The sequence below is a fragment of the Nicotiana tabacum genome, chromosome 24 (assembly GCF_000715075.1).
Source record: "Nicotiana tabacum cultivar K326 chromosome 24, ASM71507v2, whole genome shotgun sequence".
Classification (NCBI taxonomy): domain Eukaryota; kingdom Viridiplantae; phylum Streptophyta; class Magnoliopsida; order Solanales; family Solanaceae; genus Nicotiana; species Nicotiana tabacum.
Genome location: NC_134103.1, coordinates 106,778,745 through 106,797,792, shown reverse-complemented (window position 1 = coordinate 106,797,792; position 19,048 = coordinate 106,778,745). Strand labels below are relative to the sequence as shown.

Genomic DNA, 19,048 nt, shown 5'->3' with positions numbered 1-19,048 from the left:
CATACCCTTAGAACTACGTACAAATTTAACTCTATCTGATTTTTCGGGTAAATAACATCTAAGCAATAGGCACAAGGCTTTGCCCAAACCAATACTAGAGACAATTATGTATTAATCCTCAACCCTTATCGTTATCAAGATGTTGTGTTTAACCATTTAAGAGACCGTAAGATTTTTTATTTTCAAATTCCCTTTTTTTTTTATTGGTAGGAGAAAGGGGCAATGGGGGTAGCTTTTCCATGTAATATATATTTATGATTTTATACCCTCACTAATTCCTTTCCAATAATTCCATCAGTATCTACACATTTAGGATGTAGATAATATAAACATAAATGCAAGCACCACCCTTTTAGATTCTCTCCTTCCTCATGCTCTCGGCGCACGTTAGTTAATGTACACCGCTTGTGTTAGCCATGGCGAAAGGGAGAGGCATAGGGCGTGGTCGACCTAGAAAACATCTGTTAACTACTCTTGTAAGCTCGATGGTAACTGAAAATCAACCACCGATGGAGAAAGCAACCCCACCTCCATCAGTTCCAATTGCAGATCCAGCAAATGGAGGTGTTGCATGTGAATTGGTTCTACTTCGACTCATCCTGACATTTCTAAGAGACTAGATCTAACTTATCCAATGACAATTGGTCATTTAGCAGCCTCTTCAACAGTACCAGTTAATGAAACAGTAAAACTGGTAAATCCAGCTCAAAATCAAGTAAACACTCTAGGCTCGTCAGAGAAATCAGTAGTAGAAGAGGTAGTGATAGTAAATAAAGCTGCACCTAAAGCTCCATGGACAACTTTGTTCCAGAAGAATCGATTTGCTACTAATGGTATGTCACGATCCTATATTCCACCATAAATTGTTGATGGCCAGCCTATGGTTCAATTAGAAAAATCAGAGGTAGAAGAGAAAGAAAACAAATTGAGGTGTGCGTTGATTGCTTATATCTTAGGGGATGGACCAGGGTATAATGCGATGAAACGGTACATCAATTTGCACTGGTCGCATGTGATTTCAAACTATTGCAGATGCTCGAGAAATACTATGTGTTGGTCCTTACTCAATTGCTAATAAGCCTATCATCCTAAAACCATGGACTCCCGACTTTGATTTCACGGAAGAATTTCCCACTGTCATACCATTGTGGGTCAAATTTCCTAAGTTGCCTATGTCATGTTTGGGAGTTGGCTCTCTCAGCAGAATTGCTAGTGTAATTGGGACCACTGTATTTGCTGATGAGTGCACTACTAAGCAGACTCGAGTATCCTTTGCTCGAATGCTTATTGAAGTTAATGTTACAACAAAATTGCCAATTGAAATTATGGCTATGGATCCTACTGGAAAGAAGTTTCTGCAAGTTGTTACCTATGACTGGAAACCTACTTATTATGACAAATGCTTGGTTGTGGGACACAAGTGTTCCAACCAGCCACGACCTATGATGCAACAGCCCATCCAGACTAAAAAAATAAATAAGGAGTAACAAGGTGGTCATACAGGAATGGAGAACCAAAGGACCTATACATAATGCACCTGGTCCTCAGAATGTAATCTCATCTGAGGATCAACAGCAAATTGGCAACAAAGTGAAAGTTGTAGATCAAAGAGGAACAATAAAGGCACCTGATCCTAAGGTGATCCTAAGGAGATTAATAATCACCACAACATGGTACCTGTAGCTGAGGGGCAGGATGACAAAGGTAAAGCAGTGCAAAGCCCTGAGCTTAATCTCATCAACTTCCCACCTTTGACTCCCATCCCAGCGAGGAATAGGTTTGAAGTTGTATCAACAAGTAGACATGAGGAGCACATTCCACCTGGGGATAGAGGTGGAACTATTATTCAACAATGATGAATTGGTTGTTCTGGAAGATAAGGGGTATAAATAAAAGGTATAAATAGAAGGAGGTTAGAGAGTATATTAGGGGAAATAGAATCAAGCTAATAGGTCTTGTAAAAACTAAAGTGAAGGAAGGGAATGCTCAAAGGATCTCAAAAGCTATTGTTCCTGGATGGAGTATACTGACAAACTATAAGGATACTAGGAATGGAAGGATTTGGTTACTATTGGATACTAGTCACTTCATTATTACTGGTATTAAAGATGATGCTCAAATGATTCACTGTCTGGTAAAAAGTAGAAGATGTGATATAGATTGTTTACTCACTGTAGTGTATGGATACAATGGGCTGGAACAAAGAAGAGCTCTCTGGGATAAGTTACAACTACTATCACTGAGTATAGAAATACCATGGTTAATAGCTGAAGATTTCAATGCAGTACTATACCCCAGTGATAGACTATCTTGTAATCCAGTATGCTACTCAGAAATTCAAGACTTTGCTGCCTGCCTCCAACATACAACACTGACAGAACTACCTTGGAAGGGTGACTATTATACATGGTCTAATAAGCAGCCCGGAGTAGATAGAGTCAGCAGTAGATTGGACAGAGTTTTTGGCAGTTATGAATGGATGATGTCTTGGGGTCATGTGGAAACAAATTATGATTTGCCTCAAATTTCAGACCATGCTTTTATGCTATTAACACTGTCATCTTCAATATGGACTGGTAGAGTGCCTTTTAGATTTTTTAACATATGGCAACATATGAAGATTTTTCTCAAATAGTGGCTAGCATGTGGAATTCTCATAGTACACAGGGTACTTTGAAATCAGTTTGGACAAGATTGAAAGACCTGAAACTTGCTTTGAAAGCTTTAAACTCTAGGAAATTCAGGGGCATCACTCAAAAAATTGAGAAGGCTAGAATAGATTTGAGGGTTATCCAAGAGCAGATTTCACTGAATTGCAATGATGATTTATTAGATATGGAGAAGAAAACACTACTCAATCTTGAGAAGTGGTCCTTAATTGAAGAGAGTGTCCTGCAACAGAAAGCTAGAGCAAGATGGATACAACTTAAAGATTCCAATTCTAAGTACTTCACAGCAGTAATGAAGGATAGAACTCAAAGTAAGCAGATTACAGAAATCACAACTCTACTAGGAGACAAGTTGACTGACCCTGAAGTCATCAAAAGAGAGATTGTGGATTTCTATAAAAGACTAATGTGATCAGCTGCCAATTCTTTGCCTGCTATCAACAGATCATACATGAAGAATGGTCCTACACTGTCTCATCAGCAAAGAGTTTATCTCTGCACAGAGGTAACTAACCAAGATATTGTTGAAAGTATTAAAGCAATTGGTGATGATAAAGCTCCAGGTATTGATGGTTTTAATGCAGTTTTCTTCAAAAGAGCATGGGACATTATCAACAATCAGATCACAGATGCTATAAAGGAATTCTTCTCAACTGGAAATATCTATAAGGAAACAAAATTGCACTATTGTTACATTAGTTCCTAAAGTGACTAAGCCTACCACAGTCAAAGAATATAGACCAATAGCCTGCTATTAAATCCTATACAAGATGATCTCTAAGATCTTGGCTTCTAGATTGCAGAAAGTCATGTCATTCATCATCGGTAAAGCTCAAGCAGGTTTCATTCCTGGTAGAAAGTTTGCTGACAATATCATCCTAGCTCATGAACTAGTTAAATCCTATACTAGGGCTCAGATATCACCTAGGTGTATGATAAAGATTGATTTCCAAAAAGCTTATGACTCAGTAGAATGGATCTTCTTATAACAGGTGATGGAGGAGATTGGTTTCCCTGACATGTTTATCAAATGGATAATGGAATGCATCAAGACAGTCAACTATACTATCCTTGTGAATGGAGAAACCACATAACCTTTCAATGCTGCCAAGGGCCTTCGATAAGGAGATCTTATCTCTCTGTTTGCAATAGTGATGGAGTACTTGAGCAGATCCTTGCATGAGCTTAAGAAGGAGCCTACATTCTAGTATCACCCAGGTGTAGGAAATTGGACATAACTCATATGAGTTTTGCTGATGATCTCTTGTTGTTTTCCAAAGGTAATCTATCCCCAGTGGTTACATTATACAAATGCTTCTCTCACTTCTCTGAAGCATCAGGTTTGTAGGCTAATTTGGGTAAAAGTTCAGTGTATTTTGGTAGGGTGAAACAAGATGTGAAGGAGCAGATTTTGGCTCACCTGGGATTTGAACAAGGATCACTGCCCTTCAAATACCTAGGCATTCCTCTATCTATAAAGAAAATAGCTCTCATACAATGGCAGACTTTGATTGAAAAGATTACAGCCAAGATCTCTTCATGGACTGCTAAAAAGCTATATTATGGTGGTCGTGTGCAGTTGGTTCAATCTGTTATTTTTGGCATTCAAGCTTACTGGGCTCAATTGTTCATCTTGCCTGCTAAGGTATTGAAAATGATAGAGGCACTCTGCAGAAGCTACATCTGGTCTGGAACTAACACAATAACCAGGAAGGCATTAGTAGCATGGGAAAAGATATGTACCCCTAAGTCAGCTGGTGGACATAATCTCATAAACCTTCTTCTGTGGAACAAAGCAGCAATTGCTAAAATATGCTGGGACTTAGCTCACAAACAAGAAAAATTATGGATAAGGTGGATCAATGCTTACTACATCAAACAGCAGCAGCTACAGCATATGCCAATCCCATATCAAGCAAGTTGGATGGTGAGAAGAATAATTGGATCAAGAGTTACCATGTTGCAGGCACAGAACTTAAGTGATCACAACAAAAGCATTATCAGATAAATATACCTACAACTGTTAGGAGAATTACCAAGAGTGAGCTGGAAATGTCTAGTCTTTCAAAATTCTGCAAGACCAAAGGTAGTCTTCACTATGTGGTTGTTACTCCATGGAAGACTACCTACTAAAGATAGGCTATTCAACTGGGGCTTAAATGTCACCCCTCATGGTGTTATGTGTCAAGGTCAGGTTGAATCAAGGGAGCACCTCTTTGTGTAATGTCCATATGCTATAGAATTGTGGAAGGAAGTCATGAAGTGGATTCAAAGTGTACCAATGATCATCACTTGCTGGGACCAACACCTCCAGTGGATCATCAAGCAAGGGAAAGGGAAGTCCAATAAGGCTAGCATATTCAGAATGATATATGCTGAGACCTCATATGCAATATAGATTGAAAGAAACACACGTACATTTGAGCAAAAGTATTGAAGTAGTGATGTTCTTGCAAGAGAGATAGCATATATTTGCAACGTTAGAGTAGCTACTCGAGTTAAGAGTTATATACAACAATCTTCTATAGGAACATAATAGATACATTAGTGCTATATGTAAATAGGTATGCTATGTTTGTTTTTACACTTTGAGATAGTCAGCTGAGTTAGCTTGACTATGGATTTGTACAGTTCCATCTTTGGTGATTAATACAAAAGAAAGTTAATTACCAAAAAAAAAGATTTAGATAATATAAAGAATTTTCAAATTATTGATGGATTTTAACTATTAGTAAGGTTAGTTATCATCTTTATTAATTGATTTCAAATTATTATTATTTTTTAATTTATAGTTACGATAAGTCATCTAATTATATAAATATTTTTAATATTATTGGTGCATACAACTCAAACTCATACATATATACTCCATCCGTTCCGGTTTATGTGAACTTATTTTCTTGTTGGTCCGTTCCAAAAATAATGACCCTTTTTTAAATTTAGAAATAATTTAGCTTACACTTCCAATTCATCCCTTAATGAAAAGCTTTTATAACCACACAAATATTCTAGACCTTTTTTTACTTATTTAGGACCACAAATTTTAAAAAATTTTATTTTTTCCTTAAATTTTATGACAAATCAAACATGTTCATGTAAATTGAAACGGATGGAGTATATGTTATTTAAATGGGAGCTTGTCATTCTTATCATTAAAGTGTGCATGAGTTCAATAATTGCAAGGATCCCAAAAGCATGACAAACCTGACCTATACTCTAAAGATACTTCTGCAAGAGTAGTAAAGAACCCTTCTTCAAAAAATCAATCAGCCAACTCCATGCTTTGTGTGGACCACCATCCCAATTCTTTATAACCCCCCCACATTTTCTCGTTTCTTCATTAAAACCCAACCCAAATTTTGCCCAAACTGTTTTGGACCACATACATGAGTTATGGTTATTGTACTTTCTACCCCTCGAAAAGTTACTACATTATCCGACAGTAAGTAAGTAAGCGTGATGATTTAAGAAAAATATTCACACGCAATTTACTCCTCAAGCATGAAAAACATTTGGAAAGTTGAACGTATATACTTATCATTTACTCCATCCATCTCTTTTTAACTGTTGTTTTAGTTTTTCCCGTACTTAATAAGAAAATAATAAATAAAAAATATCATTTACTAAACTACCCCTATTTAATAAAAGTAGATTAATTTTTTCCTCTTAAATATTGTGTATTCTTCTTAATATTAAGGATAAAGGTGAAAATAACTACTCCAATAAAGTTAGTCTTGAGTTTCTAAAGTGACAATTATTTTAGGATAATTGTTTTGAGTTAAAGTTACTGTTAATTTGAGACGAAAAAATTAAAGCATTAGAATAAGGTGAGTTTGCTAAAAAGAATGATAATGGTTTTGACCAAATTAAAAAAAAAATAAAAAATTGTAGAGAGTCTACTCTATGATTTACTGTTTGTACATTTTGTTTTGGATTAGCAAAAGGTGTTCTGTTTGTCTGCTGGATAAAACATATGGTCGGGAGAGAGGGCAAATTATGGTCAAATTTCCATCTTAAAATCCGACCAAACTTTTAATTACCTTTTAAAAATTCTCACATTACTTCACTTATCCTCCCTTCTCCCAAACTTGTCAGCTAATTTTCTTGAATTTCACGCCTTAATACATGCGTTAAATTCTTAACGAAAGAAAATTGGAATCATTTTTCTTTGCTAACACAACATTAGCAAAATATTTGCTTTCTCCCCCACCCCACTAATTTATTTCTAGATATTTTTTAGTATTATTGTGAATCAAACAAAACACATTATGTTCTCCAATTGTATTTGAAAATTGTGCATATGTTTTGTAAGAGATCCAAAAAAAAAAAAAACATTTCTCTTTCTTATTTTTACTGGATACCATTTCGGCATTTATAGTATATGGTCTCCAATGATGTCTTTATTTTTCATGATTTAGACTATCATAATAAAATGTGAAGTCACAATCCTGATTTAGACAATCACAATAAAATGCAAATCAAAATCATGGAAATTATTAACGGTGAACAGCACATATGTCACGTTTAAAGATTTGTAATAACAAGATGGAAAAATGATGGTTTGGCCTTTAATGATTGGTCATTTAATCATCCTTCATTATGGCTACTGGCCCCTACGTATAATATTTTCAGCGTGATTATTAACTGCTTAATGTAATCAAACGATATTAACAACGCTTTACATTTATTTGTTGCTTTTAAGTCATATTTGCTGTTTTTTCTTTATGATGTTGGTGGCCGTATAAGCAGCAAATATATTCAATATCTAGGGAGAGCGACAGAGCGTGGCATATTTTGTAAGAATTTAATTTAACTATATATACTGATAATGCAAATATTCTTTACACTATGAGTGTGGTTTAAAATGTGATAGTGCAAGTCAGTTATTATTTTTATCAGATTATCAAGCAAGGCTTTATCATGAATTTACTTTGTAATTATATTTATAATTTTTTTGGTCATATATATATATATATATATATATATATATATATATATATATATATATATATATATATATATATATATATATATATATATATATATTATACCGTCAATATATACAACTTAAACTATAGCCACACAAATATTATGGAATGATTAAATCCACAAACAGTAAATGTGTACTAACCATACAAATATTATGACATGTTTAAGATCATGAGTTTCAAAAGTCTCTATCTTTTACTCTTAAATATCATGTCAAATCAAAGTACGTCATATAAATTGAGAGTAATATATAGAGAATAGTTGAATTGACCTGCATCTATGCAAGTTGTTGATGTCGTGAGATAATTCCATATATTTTGACATTATTTACCCTACTTGATTTTTGTTTGGATGATAATTTGTGCGACGATTGCGCTTAATAGAGCTTATTTCATGTGTAGCAATGCTTGGACATGAATTGGAGAAAAGTTGCATGAAATGGTACCTCAGAGCTACAAAATGGAGCAATAAAAGAAGGCATGCAAGGCAACGAAAAGTCTGTGCCACATACAGTGCCTTGCACAGTAACAACAGTGCCATAGACATAGACAGTGCAAGGCATTGTCCAGGGTACTGTCATCAGTGCTATAGACAGTGCCTTGCGCCGAAAAGACAGTGCTACAGACAGTGTTACAGGCAGTGCAAGGTGCCAACAATGCTATCCGAAAAAATGTTTATAAGTCCTCATTATTATTGGACATGTAAATCCGGCCCTTACCCTATAAGTACCCCTAAAAGTTAGTTTTTGAAGGTTTAGACATCATTAAAGAGGCAAGAGGCTACAGAATACTTCGGAAGCACGAATCACTCGAGTTTTTCGCTCTGCTTTCCTTTAATTTGTAGTTTAATGCATTTAGATATTACTATGATTATTTAAACAGTTATGAGTAGCTAAACCCATCATCTAGGGTTGATGGAACCAATTGTTAGATGAAGTCTTGATTGCGTTTTGATATAATTGAGTCGTTCTTACTCTTTAATTGTTCAACTATATATTTCTTGTGATTAATTGAAGGGCCCTTGATTAATCGTGTCTAGTTATCTTGTGTTGCTTGAGAAGAATACTTGATTAGATTGTTGTTGAACAACGCCACTCTTGAGTAAGTTATAAAATTTTTTACTTGAATTGAAAAGCGGGATTAGAGATAACGAAACTTTGGGCGATATTTATGAGTTGTGCAAATTGTCAACTAGAGTAGTTCGAGAGAATACTTATAGTAAATTATCGTAATTGATCGAGAGATAATTGCGGTAAACAAGAACTCATCATCTTTAGAGAGTGTTACAGGTAGATTATAGCTAACGTGCCAGGACTTAATTCGACAATTAGGGAAATCGTAAATCCTAAATCCTTTTATCCGTGATTCAACCTCATACTTCCTAATTGATAGTTTTTATTGTCATTTTTACTTAGTTAAATAATTTTTTAATTCACAAATCAATTCTTGAACTCTGAAAGTTGTCTGAGCTTATCATTATTGAACTGAAAAGTTGTAGCAAATAGGTTAGTTCCCTGTGGGATTCGACTCCGAACTCTTGAACCGGATTATTTTTGCAGCGACCGCTTAGTCCTTTCTATAAGGTATAGTTGGCGGTGATCAAATTTTGGCGCCGTTGCCGAAGAACTAACGGTGTTATTCGTTACAACTTGAAAGAACTGCTAGGATTTTTAGTTTAGATCAATTTTTCGTGGTACTAAAAATATTTCCATTGAAATTCTCACGTTTGAATTCTTTTGTGCCTCAGGTGCATGCCTAGATGCTCCTTGAGAACTGGTGAACTATTTGAAGGTTTCTTAGATCCTGAGAAAGCATTCCGTACACTAAATTGGGCTAACAAGAAGAGCAAATAGCTAAAACAGAATGAACAAATCAAAATCGAAATGGGTGACGTCGAGAACGTCAATGGGAACAATAGAAATAATCAAGTTGACCCAAACATCGGAGTGGTAACACCTCTTATGCCAGAAGCTGCTCTATATGATTGGGCGCAACCAACTGCTGATAATCTGGAAACTGCAATTACAGTCCCTCCGATACATGCAGAGACGTTTCAAATTACCAACAACATGTTGCACTTGCTGCAGAATAAAAGGTTGTTCTCTGGGTCGTACATCGAAGACCCTCAATAACATCTGAAGAATTTTTTATCAATTTGTGTCACTCAAAGACAGCCGAATGTGACACCCGAAGCAATCAGATTGTTACTGTTTCCATTCTTAGTGACTAGAGAGGCTCAAACTTGGCTAAATTCGCTCCAATAAACTCCATTGCTACTTGGGAAGAACTAGTCAAGCAATTCTTAAACAAGTTCTATCCACCCAACAAGACTGCAAGGCAAATTGATGAGATATTGCAGTTCAGGCAGGAACCAACTGAAACTTTGTAGGAAACCTGGGAGAGGTTTAAGGGCATGTTGGTGAAGTATCCACACCATGGCATCCCGGATCAGATGCTAGGACAGAGATTCTATATGGGTTTGGCTGACAGTCTGAAGGCCAATGTAGACGCTTCAACCGGGGGTGCATTCTTGAGTAAATCATTCACAGAGTGTAAGATTCTTCTTGACAATATGGTTCAAAATTCAGGCTGAATGGCGAGGGATATAACACTCACTCCAATAGTGTATTTTGTTGCTCTTGACCCAAACAATACAAATGCAGAAAACATAGCCACTCTCATGACCCGGATGAGCTTGTTGACAAAGAAAATTGATGAGATGGGCACGAAACAGGTTCATATTGTTGACACAACAAATGGAGTCCATGCACTCCCTGCATAAATCAGTCATATGTTTGCTTGTAGAGTGGAGAGAATGATAACAACGGCTTCAGAGAAGACATGAATTACGTCAATAATTTTGGGGGTCAGAGGCAAGTGGACAGCAATGGGGACCTCAAAATCAGCAGTACAGACTAACCCAACAACAGTACAATAACCGGTATGAATTAAAGATAAGAATTGAGGATGACCAGCTCGGTTTCCCGGCATCAACCAAGGGTTGGGACCGGGAGAAGAATAAGGAGAAATCAAAGAATGATTTCGACACAGAGCGACGGTCTTCTAGAGGTCGATTTTTGCTTTATGAAAGGGCCGAAGGAAGCGGCAGAGGTTTTCGGTCAGCTGATAAATTCACTACTGATAGGAGAGCTAATCGCGGTCGGAATAACAGATCATTGTCGGACCAGGAGATATCGGGCTCCCGAGACTCCTCCTTCCCCAGGCTATCCGAAACAACTTCAACGTTAGAGGGATCCTAATTTATGGTACGAGTACCATGGGACCAACGGCCACCGGACTGGGGACTACCGGTATTTACGCGACGAGGTGGCGACATTGCTGAAAAATGTCCATCTCATAGAATTCTTAAGCGACTGGGCTAAGAACAAATACGACCACAATCGGGATAACGCGGAACCCTCAAAAGCGGGAGGAGATCCCCCTCGTTTGACGATCAACATGATTTTCGAGGGTAACAAGATTAATGGTGTAACTTTCTCGGCAACAAACAAATTGAAGGTATCGGTGACCCATAGCAAGAGACTCTGGGAAGTCATTGAGGATGACATCACCTTCACAGAGGAGGACGTAGATAGACTCTTACTACCGTACAACGATGCCCTGGTAGTCTCTCTTAATGTTTTAGATTTTGAAATTAAACGTGTTTTAGTGGACCTAAGAAGTTCAGCCAATATTATTCAATAGAGAGTGCTGAAGCAAGCCAAGCTGACCGAAAGTATCATTCCGGCCACAAAGCTCCTCGCCGGGTTCAATTTAGCAAGCGTGACAACCCGAGAAGAGATTCTGTTGCCTACGAATGCCGAAGGGATAATGAAGACGACCCTTTTTGAAGTAGTACACGGCGATATCGGCTACAATATTATCCTTAGGAGACCATGGCTACACGAGATAAAGGTTGTGCCGTCAACATATCATCAACTACTGAAATTCCCAACTCCGGAGGGAATTAAACAAATATGAGGAGACCAACCGGCGGCAAGGGAGATGAACACGGTCTCAGTTTCTAGTAGCAAAGGGAAAGAACATACGGTATAGCAATTACTGGAACCGACGCCTACACCTGAATCAAAAGAAGACAACACGGGGGAGGAGTCATCGGACCCTTATTAGGTACCAAGATATTTCATGTACCAGAAGAAATAGACACAACAAAGTCTACAGCGGAAGAACTCGAGCAAGTCGCATTGTTCGAAAAGTTCTTGGAAATGAAGTTCGACTTGGGGGCATGACTAAACCCCGAGCTCAGGTCAGGATTCATAGAATTTCTTAAATTTAACGTTGACTATTTTGCGTGGTCGCATGCAGATATGATAGGTATACCACCAGAAGTGGTAGTGCAAAGTTAAGTTTGGATCCTAACATCCCTACAGTGCAGAAGAAATAATGCCTTATTGCCGAGGTCAGAAATAAATTTGTCAAATAAGAGGTAACTCGTTTGCTTGATATCGGTTCAATACTGGAGGTAAAGTATCCTCACTGTCTAGCTAACGTAGTAGTAGTTCCCAAGAAGAAGAATAAATTTCACATGTGTGTAGATTATAAGGATCTATATAAGGCATGCCCTAAAGAGTCGTTCCCATTGCCAAACATTGATCAAATGATTAATGCGACGGCCGGGCACGAGTTAATGAGTTTCCTCGATGCTTACTATGGGTTCAACCAAATCAAGATGAACCTAGAGGATCAAGAAAAATATTTGTTCATAACAAACTCCGACACATATTGCTATAATGTGATGCCTTTCGGGCTAAAGAACGCCGCATCCACTTATCAGATGCTTGTAAACAAAATGTTTGAGAAACAAATGGGGAAAATCATGGAAGTTTACATGGATGATATATTGTATAACTCCTTGAACACAAGTGATCATATTAAACACCTGCAAGAAACCTTTGACATCCGAAGGAAGCACAACATGAAACTTAACCCCGAAAAGTGTGCATTCAGAGTCATCTCTGGTAAGTTCTTAGTGTTCCTGGTGTCACAAAGGGGGATCAAAGTCAATCCCGATAAAATTAAGGCCATCAAAGACATTCCTGACCAACTATCAAACATGAAAGAGGTTCAAAGATTGACAGGAAGACTGTCCGCTTTAAACAAATTCACTTCCCGGTCTTCGAACAAATGTCATCACTTCTTTTCGCTTCTCAAAAAGAAGAACAACTTTGAATGGACTCTGAAATGCCAGTAGGCTATGAAGGATTTGAAAAGGTATTTGTTGAGCCCTCAATTATTATAGAAACTGAAGGAAGGCGAACAATTGTTGATTTACTTAGTGGTCTCAGAGGTAGCAGTAAGTACCGTTTTAGTCCGTGAAGACGAAGGTACGCAATCTCCTATTTATTATGTTAGTAAAATTTTAACGGGAGCGGAAACTCGCTACCCACATCTAGAAAAATTGGCCTTAGCTCTCGCGGTCGCCTCTCAGAAGCTTAGGCCTTATTTCCAATGTCATCCAATAGCCATGGTGACAACCTTTCCCCTATGGAATATCCTTCACAAACCTGAAATTTCAGGTCGACTGGCCAAGTGGGCAGTCGAAATGAGTGAATTTGAGATAGAGTATAAACTTAGAACTGCGATTAAGTCACAAGTTTTTGCCGACTTTGTGACCTATTTAAGTCCGGGACTGCTACCTTTGGCTATCAAAGAAGTAGTGATGGTGTCGGAATCGACGTCGGGAGTTTGGATCTTGTTCACGGACGGGGCTTCCAATGTGAAAGGGTCCGAGCTCGGCGTAGTGCTAATCACGCCTTCGGGAGAAACCCTAAGGCAGGCCATAAGAACTGTTCCTCTGACTAACAATGAAGCCGATTATGAAGCTTTGATTGCAAGACTCGAGCTGGCCCGGGGACTGGACTCCGAGGTCATAGAAATCAAATGTGATTCCCAATTGGTAGTAAATCAGGTCTACGGGATCTTCGAAGCCAAAGAGGAACGCAATACAACAATATGTAGTAAAAGTCCAGGATCTTCTCACACTGTTCAGGGAATGGTCAATTACCCACATCCCGAGAGAAGAAAATACGGAAGCAGACACACTAGCCAATCTGGGATCGTCCAAGAAAATGAAAGGATTGGACTCTGGTACGATCGTGCAGCTTATGTATTCAGTATTGGACGTAGACGGCTATTATGAAGTAAACGCAACCAATTTGTTCTGGGACTGGAGAAATGATATTATTGATTATCTCGAGCATGAAAAGCTACTTGAAGATCCCAAGGCATCACGGGCGCTGCGCACAAAAGCAGCTCGATACTGCTTTAGGGGAGGTCAACTGTTTAGAAAATCTTTTCAAGGCCCGTTGGCCTGATGCTTAAGAGCCTCGGAAGCTAATTACATCATGAGAGAAGTTCATGAAGAGATCTGTGGAAATCACTCGGGTGCGGACTCATAGGTATTAAAGTTGATTAGGGTAGGATACTACTGGCCCTAGATGGAACATGACGCTAAGGATTATGTTCATAAATGCGATAAGTGTCAACGCCATGCACCATTGGTACACCAACTGGCAGAGTCATTGCACTCGGTTCTATCACCTTGGTCATTCAAGAAGTGGGGAATGGACGTAGTCGGTCCGCTGCCGCCGCCCCCGGTAAGGTAAGATTTTTCCTAATTTTAACTTACTACTTTTCTAAGTGGGTTGAAGCTGGTCCTTACACACAAAAATGGCGAGCGCAAAATGGTAGATTTTATGTGGGAGAATATAATTTGCAGGTTCGGGATACCAAAATAAATAGCCTGCGACAACATGCCATAATTTATAGGCGCAAAGGCCATAAAATTCCTTGAAAACCTAAAAATCAAAAGAATCATATCATCACCTTATCAGTCGAGCGCAAATGGTCAAGCAGAATCAACAAACAAGGTTATTATCCAAAATCTCAAAAATATATTGGAAGCAGCCAATGGCATATGGCCCGAAGAATTATCGGGAGTACTATCGGCGTATCGAACAACAACAAAATCGACCACGAGGGAGACTCCCTTGTCTCTCGTATACGGAGCAGAAGCCTTGATCCCGATGAAAATAGGAGAAGCTATTTTAAGATATTTCTAGGCGGATGAAGAAACAAATAACGAAGCATTATTGGTCAGATTGGAGTTGCTCGACGAACGCAGGGACTTGGCGCACATAAGGATGGCGGCCCAAAAACAGAGAATGGAAAGATATTACAATCAAAGAGCCAACCTCCATTATTTCAATGTAAGAGACTTGGTTTTAAGGAAAGTAACTCAAAACACCCGGGAGCTCAATGCAGGAATGCTAGGTCCAACGTGGGAAGGACCCTACCAGGTTTCAGCTGTCACCGAGAAAGGATCATACGAATTGGAAAATCAAGACGGAGTAAAGTTTCCAAGTAACTAGAATGTGGTACACCTCAAATGATACTATTGCTGATAAGCACCGTCTATACTAAAAGTATGTGCTGCACTCTTTTTCCATTCGTCCAGTTTTTGTCCCAATTGGGTTTTTTGGAAAGGTTTTTAACGAGGCAGCAACGAAAAATATACTACGAAGGAAGCTTCGTCAGTCGAAATAAGACCTTTAAATGGCAAGGCATGCAAGCAATGAGCCACTACAGGACAGTTAGATAGTCTTTTGCTCGATAGCAAAGTTCTTACCGGGAAACAAAGCTTGCTATCGGGCCAAAAATTACCCGATCGTTCACGAGTGCAAGTCACTGGAGGGTAGTTAGGTAATTTTTGGCTCTGTAGTAAAGTTCCTAACGGGAAGCAAAGCTTGCTATCGAACCAAAGATTATCCAACCATTCACTAGTGGAATCTTCAAAGGAGTAAGACTTTAAGTATTCAAATTCGCATTCTAACATTGGGGAGCGGGGGAATGATATAAGAATACGGCAACACAATTGCCACATGAACCGGGACTACGAAATTTGGGAATAAAGTTGTATCATCGGGACCGGGGACTGCGCGGCCCAGCCCCATAGAAACAAGTTGCACAAATTAGCCACAAGTAGTGGCAATTTCTTTTTAGCACAACGAATGCTTATGTACTTTTGAAAATGGAAGAAATAAAGTAAAGTCCTTTTAGTTTTATCTTGTTTCTTGTCCGAACAATGAATTAATTTTATCATTTGAAATTTAAACAAATACTTCAAATTCTAGTGTCGGAATGAACATCAAATGTCTTCTTCAAGAGCACAGTAAACATAAAATGTCCTTCTCTTATGAAACCCTCACAGTAAAGGGTTGATTCCAGAAGAACTTATGCCCGGAATCCAAATGCTATCAGGGAAAAATACACCCGAAACCTTGCATAATTTGATGCAAGAGAAAAAAATTGCTCAATACTTAAACAAAAAAGTACTTATATATAACAGCGTGCCAAGCAGCGCGATTACAAAAGTATGAAGTAAAAAACAAAAAGGAAAGAAAGCAAAAAGCAAAACTACTGCATCACTGGAATCCGGGGGAAGAGAAGCATCTGCGCCCCCAGGAGAAGTAGGTGGGTCGGCCGCCGGTTCGAGGTATTGACCTTCATCATCATCATCTCCTTCAAGTTCTTCTTCAATTCACGAGAACTCAAAACTGGAACCAGAGGAATCAGTCGCATCAAGTCGGACCGGGAGACCCCTACAGGCAGTTAACTCCAGCTCGCGGGCCTTGGCGATTTCGGCATCAAAGTCAATGACACCCGTTTTGGCCTCTTCCAAGGTTTTTCTCCTCATGTTATACATAGAGTATGTTTTCTCAACAATGAGGGAGGCCGCTCGGTGCTAAAGCTCTTCCTTAAGCTGGTCAACCTCGGTCAAAAGGTTATTCCGCTCAGATCTAATGGCCCGAAGGCTGACGTCGAGGTCACGGATAGTAGAGTTGTAAACTTTATTATGCTCCATGACCTTCCTATACTTCTCCTCCATCGTGGCATGATTCTCCTCAGCAGCAACAACTTCTTTAGCATTGGAGTTCAAGGCTGTCTCCAAATTGTTTAGTCTTTCAGTAGAGGCAACCTCGTGATCGGTAGCAGCAAGAACGACATTTTGAACCTCGACCCACTTTGCCTTGGCTTCTTCAAATTGTACCCTTAACAGGGTGGCCTCTTGGCTGAGTGTTACTACCTCTTGCTCGCTTTGCTGTAACCGAGCCTCTAACTCAACGACCTCGGCAACTTGTGCTTCCAGTTCTGGGAGGCAGGCAGCAATTTGATCCCGCTCGACCAATAGTTGACCCCGCTCGGAGGTGAGTTTCTCTTTGTCAAGGATCAACATTTGAATACCCTCGAAAGAAAGAAAATTATCCTTCAAAACAAAAGTTCAAATCAAAAATCTTGTCTTAGCGAAGCTAGAAGAATCAATAGAAGGAATAAAGATAGTACCGTTGCTGCGTTGTGCAAGGCCTTGTTTATCATACATTCTCTCTCGAGAGATGTATCTTATTTTTGTCTTTCTCTCAAGCCATAGGCTTCCGTTATTAGCAAGTTTCACTGGCCGGGACAACAAATGGCATCTGGAAGAAACCGAGAAGGAAACACTCTTCCTCCTCTAAGGATCTTCGGAGGGGGCCAAATAATTATGCCCCAAATTTCCGTGGACTGGGGACTGGGGAGGAGGGACATCATCCTCTCGAGTGACTATGGCCCGTAGAGATGATGTAGCAGTTGGTGGTGGCGAAGGCATGATTGGCGAGGAAGGAGGTAAAGTTGATGGCGTTGTGGGTTGAGGAGCAGCGACTAGAACTCAGAAACGAGAGTTGGCATCTTCCACCATATCAAACTCCCCCAGAGCGCCTGGGTGTCGTCATCGATTGATATTATTAGCTCAGCAGATTGAGCATTATGTTGAGATGATGAAGGCCATTGTCTTCTATGTAGAGAAGCCCCCTTATCACTGGCTTCTCCATCACCATCAATCACCACAGTGTCTATAGCTGGCTCGAGTGCGGCGATGTTTACCTTTTTATTTTTACCCTCGGCTGTAGAGGAACGTCGCCTTTTTGGTTGCTTGTTCTCCAGCCGGGGACTCCGAGAGGAAGCACTTGCACCGGAAATAGGTTCGGTGACACCCGTTCGGGTGAACTCCTCCTGCAGCAACCTCACCGCATCAGTGGGATCAGCTAAAACGTCCTCTTCGGGGACGGTAATAGATCCCTGTAGAAGATCTGAATTCAACAAAGGGAAAAATTAGCCGATTTTCTTATATGTGGATGAAGACAAGATAAGTTCGAGAATCAACTTACCATGATTTTGGCCTTCCTCCCGTATTTGAGGGCCAATTCTTTCCACCGGCGGGTCTCGGTCGTGGTGAGATCCAAAATCTTCTGGACTCACTGGTCCAAGAGTTCGACCCCTGATGGTGTCCACCGAGTTGCTGAAATAATGAAAAAGAAGGATCAATGATAGAATGGAACAACCTTTAACTAGAAGAAAGGACATACGTTGCACTTACGTGTACGATTCCATGATTCAGGAAAGGATGGAGTTGTGGCCGGGATGATGTCCTTGGTGGCAATTACAACGAATCGCTCCATCCATCCATGATCATTGTCATTATCTATGCTGGTGAGTAGAGCATGGTGACCACGTTTGCTCAAATTTATCATTCCCCCACAAAAAATCTTGGGGGAATAAATTCATCAGTCGAGCCAGGGAGAGCTCTTCCCCCGTCTCCTGGCATAGACGCCAAAGACAGGCGACCGTCCACCACATAGAAGGGCTCACATGTGCCAAGGAGACCTGGTAACGGAAGCAAAGCTCCAAGATAACGGAGTCAAGCCCCCCGCTCAATGAGAACGGGCCCAAAGTGAAGGGGTACGTGTAAACGTACGTAAAATCCTTCTTGGATAAGGTTACCCGCTCCGCTAGGTCAAGAAAAATGATGTTCAAATCTTGGCAACCACACTCTTCCTTCACGACAGGGATGCAAGAAGGACGGATGGAAGAAGGATATACTCCAACAGCCCATGTGCGGGAGTTAGCAGAAGGGGACTTCTCTTCGAAATCCTTAGTCGTAGTAAGTTTTCTGGGGATAATGGTGCTCACCGTAGGAGGAGCAGCAACATCCGTACTTTCTTTGTTCTTTGAAGAACTAGAGTTTTTGGAAGAAGAAGCCATAGTTAACAAAGGGAAATAAGGGTTTTCTCTCAAGAAGAAGGTTGAAAGCAAGAGTGAGTTGAGTAAAGAAAGTTTGAGAGAGTTTGAAAAATTATGAAGTGTAAAAGAAGAAGATTGATGCATATAAGTAAATGAATAGGCGGCTAAAATCGTGGCCATGATTACCTCGAGAACCGGCAAAAGTGTTGTTGAATCATGGGATGGCGCGTGCTTGGGGCATTAAATGCGCATAGGCGTGCGTCTAATCAGCCGTTAGAAATTTTTCTGAGGGGGTCAGAGAATTTTCCGCCAAGA

General features: G+C 39.5%; 2 protein-coding genes across 2 annotated transcripts; both read left to right on the top strand.

The window, feature by feature from the left end:
* The first annotated feature begins 1,670 nt into the window (after positions 1-1,670).
* Positions 1,671-3,375, top strand: LOC142178376 (uncharacterized). The gene is made up of 4 exons (XM_075247718.1): positions 1,671-1,833; positions 1,971-2,576; positions 2,621-2,980; positions 3,086-3,375. The coding sequence occupies exons 1-4, from the start codon at positions 1,671-1,673 to the stop codon at positions 3,373-3,375; spliced, it is 1,419 nt and encodes a 472-aa protein (XP_075103819.1).
* A 64-nt stretch (positions 3,376-3,439) lies between these two features.
* On the top strand, positions 3,440-4,677 carry LOC107791096 (uncharacterized). The gene is made up of 2 exons (XM_075247717.1): positions 3,440-3,637; positions 4,018-4,677. The coding sequence occupies exons 1-2, from the start codon at positions 3,440-3,442 to the stop codon at positions 4,675-4,677; spliced, it is 858 nt and encodes a 285-aa protein (XP_075103818.1).
* Positions 4,678-19,048: the final 14,371 nt, after the last annotated feature.

Coding starts and splice junctions, on each gene's coding strand:
- LOC142178376 (XM_075247718.1), top strand. CDS start 1,671: ATGGTACCTGTAGCTGAGGGGCAGGATGACAAAGGTAAAGCAGTGCAA. Junction 1,834..1,970: donor CATTCCACCTGGGGATAGAG/GTGGAACTATTA, acceptor TAAAAACTAAAG/TGAAGGAAGGGAATGCTCAA. Junction 2,577..2,620: donor GTCATCTTCAATATGGACTG/GTAGAGTGCCTT, acceptor CAACATATGAAG/ATTTTTCTCAAATAGTGGCT.
- LOC107791096 (XM_075247717.1), top strand. CDS start 3,440: ATGATCTCTAAGATCTTGGCTTCTAGATTGCAGAAAGTCATGTCATTC. Junction 3,638..4,017: donor TCCAAAAAGCTTATGACTCA/GTAGAATGGATC, acceptor TCAGGTTTGTAG/GCTAATTTGGGTAAAAGTTC.